Genomic DNA, 12,161 nt, shown 5'->3' with positions numbered 1-12,161 from the left:
GGACTGCAGCGGTTCAAGAAGGCAGCTCACCACCACCTACTCGAGAGCAACTAGGGATGTGCAATAAATGCTGGCCTTGCCAGTGACGTCTACATCTCGTGAATGAATTAAAAAAAAAAAAAAAAACTCAGACAAAATTTGACACCAAGCCACACAGAGATATTAGGACGGGTGAGTAAAAGTCTGGTCAAAGAGGTGGGTTTTAAGGAGCGACTTAAAGAAGGAGAGAGAGGTAGAGAGACTGAGAGGTTTAGGGAGGGAATTCCAGAGTTTAGGGCCTAGGCAGCTGAAGGCACTGCCACCAGTGGTGGAGAAATTAAAATCAGGGATGCACAAGAGGCCAGAATTGGAGAAGCACTGAGACTTTGGAGGGTTGTAGGGCTGGAGGATATTGCCAAGATAGGGAGAGGCGACACCATGGAGGGATTTAAAAACAGGGATGAGAATTTTAAAATCGAGGCATCAGCCGGACCAGGAGCCAGTGTAGGTCAGCGAACACAGGGTGTTGGGTGAGCGGGACTTGGTGCGAGTTACAATATGGGCAGCAGAGATTTGGAACATGTGGTACTGTGGGCTGCAAAACTAGCATTTCATGTATGCGATGTGGGCTTGACTCCACCCTAGACTAATGAGATAAGTATCCCCTCATCTCAAAAGATGTAGGGGTCTGGCATGAAATGAATTCCGATAGTCTCAGCTAGGCTCCCAGAGAGGGAGTGCATGGCTCAAAACTACATATATTTGTGTTAAACGAGCAGTCTCACTGAAAGAAGTTATTACTCTCGCAACGGCTGTTGTGCTGTGTAGAAATATTCTGATACAGTAGTTGGTGCTCTATTGAGGTTCAGGTTAAGCACATATTATTGGAGGAGATTCAGTCTCAACTTGGTTCTGTCGGTAGCACTTTTACCTTCGAGTGACGAGGCCTACTGCAGGAGCTGGGCACGTAATCGTGCCTGATTCTTCAGTGCAGTGCTGAGTGAGAGCTGCATTGTCAGAAGTGCTGCCTTTTGGATGAGACATTAAACTGAGGCCCCGTTTTCCTGTTCAGGTGGGCACAAAAGATCCCATGGCACTGCTCAAAGAAGAGCCGGAAGTTTTCCTGGTGTCCTGACAAACATTTCTCCCTCAGTAGACACTTTCAAACAGCTAATTGATCATTTATCTCATTGCTGTTGATGGGAGCTTGTTGTGCACAAATTGGCTGGAACATTTGCCGACATAACCGGGACTGGACATCAAAAATAATCCATTGGATGTGTTAGATCCACGATTCTTTAAATAGGATGTTTCCCCAAGAACTACACGGAGGCTGTAACTTAACAATCAACAGGTATTTACTGGAGTAGAGTAGTCTCAAGACTGAAGTACAGAAGCCTGCTCCGGCTTTATATACAGCCGTGGTCCCTGCCGGTACTACAGTATACAGGAGCTGTAAAACAGTTCTCTCATAAAGGTACATACACAACAATTCCTCCCCTTTTAGATTAACAGTACCAAAACATTCATTTAACAATTAACATTTTTAACATGCAACATTAATTGAAAATAGTCCATTTATAGATTCAGTCTTTGGGGCGGCTTCCTGATCCTTTCGGGATAGCGCCTTTCCTGAGGTTCTTGTTCTTGGTGTGGAGGCGATTCTGGCCCCTTTTCGTCGGTTAGTTCATCAGTTTCCACTGCTACTGGTTCGGAGGTAGATGCTACCGGTATGTCGGGTTCATCCCCAGGTACTCGAGACATGGGGTTGACTCGTTCCTGTGACGCTAAGATCTGATCGACGTGGCGTTTCACAATGTTCTCCCCGACATCCACTGTGTACATTAATGGCCCCTGCCTTGTGCATATCGTTCCGGGTTGCCATTTCTCTGTTCGGTAGTCACGGGCCAAGACTGGTTGTCCTACATTGAAGCTCCTTGTCGGCTTCTCATTGATGTGCTGGAATTGTTTATCCTCAACATTTCTTCGCACATTGGGTCTGAGCAAATCCAGACGAGATCTCAACCTTCGGTTAAAGAACATCATGGCCCGGGTCTGGTTGGTAACTGCATGTGTCGCATTTTTGTAGGCTAATAGGAAATTGTCCACCTTATGCTGTAGTGGAATTTCATCGTCGCACATGGCCTTTATCGCCTTTTTAAAGGTTTGTACGAACCTTTCAGCCAATCCATTTGTGGCTGGATGATACGGGGCGGATGTGTAATGCCTTACCCCATTCCTTCTCATAAATTTTTGAAACTCTTCGGACACAAACTGTGGTCCATTATCAGAGCAAATCTGCTCTGGCAAGCCGTTCCTGAAAATATGGTCCGTAGGACTGCAATCGTTTTCTCTGTAGTGGTTGAGGACATTTTTATCACCTCAGGCCATTTCGAGTGAGCATCCACTGCTATTAAGAACATTGAGTCCATGAATGGACCAGCAAAATCAATATGCACCCGTTGCCATGGAGAGGAGGGCCACTCCCATGGGTGTAGAGGGGCATGTGGTGGTGCATTTTGGACCTTCTGGCATCCTGAGCAGCTCTTGGTTAGGTCCTCGACTTGTTGATCGATCCCCGGCCACCACACAAGCCCTAGCAAGGCTTTTCATTTTCACCCCTCCCAGATGACCTTCATGAAGCTCATTTAGCACTCTCTCCCTTAACTTGGGTGGAATCACCACTCTGGATCCACACATCATTGTCCCCTGGCATACTGATAGCTGTTCTCTTCTGGATGAGAATGCTGGCAACAGTGAGTCGCCATGTGTTGGCCATCCCCTCACCGTCAAATCATATACCCGAGACAGTGTCGGATCATTGCGGGTCTCCTTCTCTATATCCGCGCTCGTTACTGGCAATCGTTCAATCATTGACAAATAAAATATCTCGATAGGGTCCACTGCTGGTGCTTCCTCCACAGTAGGCAGTGGCAGGCGTGATAGCCCATCAGCATTTCCATGCTGTTTCGTGCCTTTTATATTCTATTTCCTATTGATTCGCCCCTAGAAACAGGGACCATCTTTGTAACCGTTGTGCAGTCATCACTGGAACGCCCTTCTTAGGATTAAAGATGGAGACAAGTGGTTGGTGGTCAGTCAGCAAGGTGAACTTCTGCCCATGCAGATAGTGGTTGAATTTTTTTACTCCCCATACTAGGCTGAGGGCCTCCGTCAATCTGGGCGTAGTTGCGCTCGGCTGAGGTTGGTGACCGAGACGCAAAGGCTACTGGCCTCTCCAACCCTTCTGGGAATTTGTGCGACAGCACCGCTCCAATACCATAGGGTGATGCATCACATGTCAAACGAATTGGTAGTGCTGGGTTGAAATGGGCCAACACCTCTTTTGATGTGATCAATTCTTTACACTTCTGGAAAGCTCATCTACGTTCGTCATTCCACTTCCATAATTTGGTGAGCACCTTCTCCAAGTTGGCGAGGTGATCACTGTCATTTTCGCCCATGACCAGGATGTCGTCCAAATAATACTGGGTCCCTGGAATCCCTTGCAGGACTTGATCCATCGCCCTTTGCCAAATAGCCGGAGCCGATGCTACCCCGAACACCAGCCGGTTGTATTGATAGAGACCTTTGAGTGTTGATCGTGAGTTATTGTTTCAAGGCTTCTTCTACCTCCATTTGCAAGTACGCCTGGGCTAGATCAATTTTGGTGAAGCGTTTACCTCCAGATAGCGAGGCGAAAATATCCTCAATTCGTGGAAGCGGATATTGTACCGTGTGAAGGACTGGGTTCACTGTCACCTTAAAATCCCCACAGATGCGGACCTTCTTTGGTTCCCCAGGCGTATTACTCAACGACCTCTTCATTACAGGAACGATGGGTGTAGCCCACTCGCTCCAGTCTACTTTGGACAGTACTCCTGAACGTTCCAACCCTTCCAGCTCTGCTTCGACGGCTGGTCTGATCGCATAAGGCACTGGTCTGGCCTTAAGAAACTTTGGGCTTGCATTTTCCTCTATTTTAATCGTTGCCGTTATGCCTTTTAGTGTTCCGAGTCCCTCCTGGAACACTTCTTTTGCGTCAGTTAGCATTTTTGACAGTCGTCCAGGTGTGACGTCGTCTCAACCTTCAGTGCCTGTATGGAATGCCAATCTAATTGTATCTTCTGGATCCATTCACGTCCTAGCAGTGGTGGTCCTCCATCTGGCAATACATATAGGTCCATTTTTAGGTATTTCCTGGCCTTTGTATATCACTTTCACCCTTATTTTTCCTTTGGGGTAGACTTTTTGCCCCGTGTACGTCTTCAAGACAATCTCTGTAGCTTTCAAGGGTATATGTGAAAATAGCCGCTTGTAGTCCCTTTTGGTTTATGACTGTTAGGGCTGATCCTGTGTCCAATTCCATTTTCACTTGGACTCCGTCTATCTTGAGTGTAACCCAGATAGTCTGGTGATCCTCCATTTTGGTTACCTTATGTCGTTTCAGACAACCCAGCTCCTTGCTTCCGGAGTCTGTCACTTTTCTGTTCGTCTGAACTACTGTCCATCACCTTGTGTACCTTTTTGTACTGCTCCTGTGGAGATTTCTTGCTGTTGGTTTTCTTCCCAGACCTGCAGACTCTTGGTATGTGTCCTGCTTTTCCACACTGTCTGCACACTTGGTCCTTGAACCAACAATCCTTCTGGTCGTGTGTTGTTCTGCCGCAGCGATAACACTTCCCTGTTCCATAGGACATTTCATTGGTGCCATATTCTTGCGGTCTCCGTTGTATCTCTGCAGCGCCCCCGTGTGGCTGCTTCGTGTGATACTGCCATGCTGAAAGCCTTGTCCAGTGTAAGATCCTTTTCTGATAGAAGCCGTTTCTGGGTTCCTTCACTTTGAAGCCCACACACAAACTTGTCCCTTAACGTATCTGCTAGTCCCACTCCAAACTGGCAGTGTTTTGATAGCTTGCGCAGTTCCGTTAAGGACTCAGCATTGCTTTCGTCTTTGTGTTGGTTCCTTTTATGGAACTTAAATCGTTCTGCTATCAGCAGTGGTATGGGGTTTGTGGTCCTGTAGGATTTCTACTATGCTTTCGAAATTCTTATTCACAGGCTTCTCTGGGGTTATTAGGTTTCGCAGTAACCCATAAGTTTTTGCACCCATGGAATTTAACAAAACCAGTGCTTTCCTAGCATCTGGCACTTCATTCGCCCTGCAGTACACCTCAATACGTTCCACATATGTCGCCCAATCTTCGACTTCATTGTCGAACGTAGAGATACTGCCACTCTTCGGCATCCCTGGGTGTGATTTAACTGTCAAAAATGGCATCTCCCGCGCTTTCCCTTCTTCTCCGCTGGCACAAAATGGCGTCTCCCGCGCTTTCCTTTCTTCCCGCGCTCGCCCTTCTTCCCTGCTGCGGCTTCTAAAAATGGCGTCTCCCGTGCTCTTCCTTCTCAATGGCGTCTCCCGCGCTCTCCCTCCTTCTCCCTGCGGACACTGTTCAGCCCTTGAGCCCTGGCTGTGCTCTGCGCGTTTTTTTTTCTGTGCACCTTTCCCGTTTCCGCCGCTTGGTCCTGAACCCGGCTGCTGCTTTACCCTCTCCGTTTTGTTTTTCCTCGACGCCGCTCGGCTTTCAACCCCCGGCTGCGCCCTGTGTGCTTCACCCTCTCTCTTACCCCGCCGACGCTGCTCGGCTTTTTCTCTGCCGTCGGTCGGCTCCAGCCGCCGCTGTCCGGGAAGGGTCTGCGCTGTACCTGTCGTCAGTCTGTTGCTGATCATCGTGGCTGGGGAACCAAGCCCGGCTCTCCACAGCCTCCCCTGTGATGTACACTCTCTGCCAGACGACTGGGCGGTTGCTCGTGGTCGACGCCCGTGTTTCTGGCCTCGACTTTCTTCCACCGCCCTCCCGGAGCGAATCCTCGAAGGGAAATGCAGAGTTGCAGGTAGATTCAAATCGACACTTGTCGCCACTGTTAGATCCGTGATTCTTTATATAGGATGTTTCCTCAAGAACTACACGGATGCTGTAACTTAACAATCAACAGGTTGGAGTAGAGTAGTCTCAAGACTGAAGTACAGAAGCCTGCTCCGGCTTTATATACAGGTGTGGTCACTGCCGGTACTACAGTATACAGGAGCTGTAAAACAGTTCTCTCTTAAAGGTACATACACAACAGGATGTAAAGCACTTTATGCCATCCTGAGGACTCAATTATTATGATATACATGAACACAAGTAATTTCTTTTTCCTTGTTTAACCCATGCTGTACTTGAACTGAGAGCTCAACACTGACACTGGCAGTAAAATATTGGGGGTGGGTGGGGCGTTCTGTTTTCTGGCACCCCTCAAAGTTTAGCAAAAAAATTCATTAAAAACTTTACAAAGAAGTGTAATAAAAATTGAGCCTGCCAACTGACTATAACTTCACAAAGATGTCTGATGTAAATTCCTGGGTCACTTTTCTTTTTAAGTATAAAGGCAGTCATTAACACTGTGAAGACAGCTCTCCAGGAAAAGAAAATACCAGAACCACAATGTCTGTAGACTCTCAATTGGCCTTCCCACAAATATATCCAGCGATCTGGTCTACAGCCTGAATAACAAACCATAGAATGAACACACCCAATGTTTAGTTAACATTAATTAGATATTGTAGCTTTAAATCACAATCTAGCAGCAGAATAGATACTGGCCCACAAATTGCTGGAAAATTAATGGTGAGCTCAGGGCGCTCACTGTTTAGTGCGTAAAAATAAACAGCAATTTGTGGCGAGGCAGAGATACGCCATGAGTTGCAAATGCCGCTCTGTCGTTAGACTCGCAAAACCTGCAGCTCACTGTCAACCTCTGAGTGTCAAGAAATTGCTGGATTTGTGCCATAAATACAAATAAATCTCGACTTGAGACATTTAGGGCTGCTATTTCATGTCGGAAGGACCCTGTTAATGATGTGATTTATGGTCCTGATATGAAACTCAACCTTGGAGGTCAAGAAAGGGAACAATTGAAACTGGAGTCTCACTCCTGCAGGTAGTAAATTGCTCCTAGAGGTTTTTTAAATGTAATTTTTTTTCTTTCTTTTCCTTTCGGTCTCTCTCTCTTAATCCAGTCTTTATTTCTCTTTCTGTATCTAATTTGACTCTAATTCACCCTGTTTCCTTCTCCGTTCTCTGTTTCTTTCTCTATCCTTAAATTTCATTGGTTAAGGAGATAGACCATTGAATCCGATGTTCATGCGGCCCCAGATGTCCCGTTGATCTTGTTATCAATTCACTTTTCCAGCAATTTGCGGCGCAAACATAATACGATCTGAAGGGTGAGGAAAAATACCCAATTCATGGCGCTCGCCGCAAGATGCAGCAATTTCTGAGCCAGTGTGTTTTCCATGTTATAATAATCTTGCCCTTGTGAATCCTCTGACTTAGTCCGAGCAGGACCGTGGGAGATTCATTCCTAGTTTATTAAGAACTGCAGATATCATACTCCAGCTGTCACATTCCAGCCAGTCTAAAGTATAAGCAAAAGATAAATAAAGTCAGCTAGTTTATTATGGCTCTTTCCTGACCTGGAGATGGAAATTAACAAGTATTTTACAATCTACTGAACTCGCTCACAATGAACAAATAACATCTGAATGATCCAAGCAACTAGACTTTTAAAACTTGTTCTTAAAATTGCTTAATTTAAGCTCAGCAGCAGAATAATACTCCTGTTGATATAATACAGCTTATCATCTGACTTATAATGAGCACTGTCATGAAAGATCTGCTCTTCCTTACCTGGTCTGGTCCATATGTGACCCAGTCCCACACCAACGTGGCTGCTTCTTAACTGTCCTCTGAAGTGGCCTAGCAATCTACTCAGTTGTATCAAACCACTCACTAGGAATGGGCCATAAATGCTAGCCTTACCAGCAATGCCCATATGCCAAAAATATATATTTTTAAATGTGCTACTATATATCCAAATGAATAGCTTGGTGCAGAATTGCACATTTGCACCATCACTGCTATGATAGTGTGCAGCTAGAAATCTGGTTCCAGTGGTTTTGAGCCAGCTCTGATCTTCCAAATATTGTAAGGACTTTCATGAATTGAAATAGTTAAATTTGTTTTGTTTTTTAAATCGAGAAACGCAAGTGAAGGGCTAAAGCTCATGGGGCAGGACACCACCAAGTTTGAAAGGAATAGGAGAAGATGAGGAAGGAAACAACTGAGAGGTGAAGTCCTGGGAACATAGAAACATAGAAGATAAAAGCAGGCGTAGGCCGTTCGGCCCCTCAAGCCTGTTCCGCCATTTAATGAGATCATGGCTGATCATCCAAATTCAGTACCCTGTTCCTGCTTTCTCCCCATATCCCTTGATCCATTTAGCCTTAAGAAATATATCTAACTCCTTCTTCAATACATTTAATGAATTGGCCTCAACTGCCTTGTGTGGTAGAGAATTCCACAGGTTCACCACTCTCTGGGTGAAGAAATTCCTCCTCATCTCTGTCCTAAATGGTTTACCCCTTATCCTTAGACTGTGACCCCTAGTTCTGGACTCCCCCGCCATCGGGAACATCATTCCTGCATCTAGTCTGTCTAGTCCTGTTAGAATTTTATAAGTTTCAATGAGATCCCCTCTCATTCTTCTAAACTCTAACGAATATAAGCCTAATCGACCCAATCTCTCCTCATATGTCATTCCTGCCATCCCAGGTATCAGTCTAGTGAATCTTCGCTGCACTCCCTCCATGGCAAGAACATCCTTCCTCAGATAAGGTGACCAAAACTGCACACAATACTCAAGGTGTGGTCTCACTAAGGCCCTGTACAACTGCAGCAAGACATCCTTGCTCCTGTACTCGAATCCTCTCGCTGTGAAGGCCAACATACCATTTGCCTTCTTAACCGCCTGCTGCACCTGCAGCTTACTTTCAGCGACTGGTGCACATGGACACCCAGGTCTCGTTGCACTTCCCCTTTTCCCAATCTATTGCCGTTCAGATAATCTGTCTTCCTGTTTTTTGCCACCAAAGTGGAAAACCTTGCATTTATCCACATTGTACTGCATCTGTCATGCATCTTCCCAATCACCCAACCTGTCCCAATCATACTGGAGTTTCTCTGCATCCTCCTCACAGCACACGCACCCACCCAGCTTTGTGTCGTCTGCAAACTTGGAGATATTACATCTAGTTCCCTCGTCTAGATCATTAATATATAATGTGAATAGCTGGGGTCCTAGCACCGATCCCTGTGGTACCCCACTAGTCACTGCCTGCCACTCGGAAAAATACCTGTTTATTCCAACTCTGCTTCCTGTCTGCCAACCAGTTCTCTATCCAAGTCAGTACCTTACCCCCAATCCCATGTGCTTTAACTTTGCACGCCAATCTCTTATGCGGGACCTTATCGAAAGCCTTCTGAAAGTCCAAATACACCACATCCACTGGTTCTCCCTTATCTATTCTACCAGTTACATCCTCAAAAAAATCCAGTAGATTAGTCGAGCATGATTTACCTTTTGTAAATTCATGTTGACTTTGTCCGATCCTGTCACAGTTTTCCAAGCGCTTTGCTATTACATCTTTTATAATGGACTCTAGCATTTTCCCCACTACCGATGTCAGGCTTACCGGTCTATAATTCCCTGTTTTCTCTCTACCACCTTTTTTAAATAGTGGGGTTACATTAGCTACCCTCCAATCCATAGGAACTATTCCAGAGTCTATAGAATTTTGGAAGATGACCAGCAATGCATCTACTATTTCTAGGGCCACTTCCTTAAGTACCCTAGGATGTAGATTATCCGTCCCTGGGGATTTATCGACCTTCAATCCCGTCAATTTCCCTAACACCATTTCCCTACAAATACTGATTTCATTCAATTCCTCCCCCTCATTAGACCCTATGTTCCCTGAAATCTCTGGAAGGTTATTTGTGTCCTCCTTTGTGAAGGCAGAATCAAAGTATGTATTTAATTGGTCAGCCATTTCTTTGTTCCCCATTATAAATTCCCCTGATTCTGACTGCAAGGGACCTACGCTTGACTTCACCAATCTTTTTTTCTTCACATATCTATAGAAGCTTTTACAGTCAGTTTTTATGTTCCCTGAAAGCTTACTCTCATACTCTATTTTCCCTCTCTTAATTAATCCCTTTGTCCTCCTTTGCTGAATCCTAAACTGCTCCCAATCCTCAGGTTTACTGCTTTTTCTGGCCAATTTATATGTCCTCTCCTTGGATCTTATGCTATCCCTAATTTCCCTTGTTAGCCACGGTTGAGTCACCTTTTTTGTTTTATTTTTATGCCAAACAGGGATGAACAAATTCTGTAGTTCATCCATGCGATCTTTAAATGTTTGCCATTGCCTATCCACCATCAACCCTTTATGTAACGTTCCCCAATCCATCCTAGCCAACTCGCGCCTCATACCATCATAGTTTCCTTTATTTAAATTCAGGACCCTAGTCTCTGAGTCAAATACTTGACTCTCCATCTTATTAATAATGAATGAGATAGAGTGGGAGATTTCTGTAATGAGGATTCAGGGAGGAAGAAGCGTGTGTAGGATGGAATATTTCGAGCTTAAGAGCAAGAGGGGAAAGTTCAGAGGAGCAATGACCATAGATGTTTTGATAAAATCAAGATGGGGGTGGTTGGAGGCAAGAGAGGGGTCATCTCAGACAACAAACCTCCTTGTACACTGTCCAGCAGTGCACCAGAGGTGTTTGTAGACTCCGCCCTGATATGGGAGCAGTATTGAAGTCTTGAATGCACGCAATTTTAATTTTTTTAATTATTAAGTAATGACTAACTTTACTGTTGAGTATGGTCTGTTTTCCCTAGGCTTCCTGATGCAATAACTGGATCAGGTTTGTTTAGTGCAGGCCTGCCTCAGCGGGATAGATTATTGCAACATAAACGGGTTCTCCAGATTAGTAATTCAGAAGAATTTATTTTGAGTTTTGATGTGCATATACAATCAATACATTAATTTACTTTTGACTCTTCCACTAGGTCTGCCAGTAAGCGAATACCTCGAGAAGAATCAGACACTATCCCAGTTTCTCCTGAACAATGCGTCACTTCCTACAGAGGTGGTTAAAGACTTGATGACAGCAAAAATAAATCTTGAGCAGGTAAACTGCTGTAAAGTGTGGCTGTATATAAAGTTCTTAGAGGGGATGTATTGAGTTAAGTGCTATATGCAGGTTATGGTGTGATGGAATGAGTAGGGCAGAGTTCATGGTGATGGCTCCATTACATTGTGGAGCTAGGCAGACCAGGAAGGCCCCAATCCCTTGTCTTTGATGAGTAAGCTGATCTTATCAGCCGTGGCAGTGGTACATTTGGCTATGAAGGGGACAAATCAACCAAGGTTCCTGCTCCTGACTGCGACCCATGAAGTCCTGATGAAAAGTGTACAAATGTAGATATGGATCTTGAGTGAGTCCTGCCCTCCAGGATTGAATAACATACCAACATCCCTTGTCTCGAGTCATCCAGAAAGAATGGCCCCTTGTGCAGGGTACCCTGTAGCTATACAATTATGCCCCATGTACAGTCAGTCGCCCTGAAATTCCGTTGGGGTCTCCCTCGTCTCCCACTGTAGGAAATTGGCGGAACTCCCAGAGAAATGACCAAACTTTCAATGGGAGACCAGAAGAACCCTTGTGGAATTTCAGAGTCCATGGGGCAAAAATTGGGCCGCGTCCCCTTTGGCGCGCTAACTTCACCAGGGCGCTACTTTTAGAGCCCCTAAAAGGTTAGCGCCCCCGTGCCCGAAATTCGATGGTAGCGCCCCAAGCAGGTGGTGGCGCGCTACTGGAAGCACTCCCCACCCCCCCCCCCCCCTTTCCCTCTTGGGGCGCTCCGGCCCAATATCGCGGCGCTACGTGCCGCAGCGCCAATGCGTGCCGGCATTTCGCGGCGTGGTACTGCAGGCCTTCCTCCCCTGATTAAAGTGGAAGGGCCTTGCGCAACGCGAACTGGGGCCCAGCTGGGCCACCAGGGAGCGAGGTGCTGGCAAAAGAGCCCGGCACTCGAGAGGAGTGCTGGGCTGACCGATCGCAGCTGGCACCCCGCGGGGGGACGGCAATTGGGGCAGGTGCTGGTAGGCGGCTAGCAAAAAAAATGGCTGCCCGGCACCTCCACTTTAAATATCGCCACCCCAGCAGCACATACGCCCCCCTGACCGTACATAGAAAACATAGAAGATAGGAGAAGGAGTAGAGGAG

At 46.0% G+C, this 12,161-nt stretch overlaps 1 protein-coding gene across 6 annotated transcripts in view; it reads left to right on the top strand.

Annotated features, from left to right (window-relative positions):
* The window catches only part of LOC147108271 (phospholipid-transporting ATPase ABCA1-like), a 177,662-nt gene that overhangs the window by 59,965 nt on the left and 105,536 nt on the right, over positions 1-12,161 (top strand). For all 6 annotated transcript variants that reach the window (XM_086004827.1, XM_086004831.1, XM_086004826.1 and 3 more), the window contains one exon: positions 10,942-11,063. In XM_086004827.1, the coding sequence (XP_085860953.1) occupies positions 10,942-11,063 (122 nt within the window). The remainder of the gene's footprint in view (positions 1-10,941; positions 11,064-12,161) is intronic.

This window comes from Somniosus microcephalus, chromosome 13 (genome assembly GCF_052327205.1).
Source record: "Somniosus microcephalus isolate GS21.2 chromosome 13, FLI_Smic_1.0, whole genome shotgun sequence".
NCBI classification, from domain to species: domain Eukaryota; kingdom Metazoa; phylum Chordata; class Chondrichthyes; order Squaliformes; family Somniosidae; genus Somniosus; species Somniosus microcephalus.
This window is presented reverse-complemented; position numbering and strand designations above follow the sequence as displayed.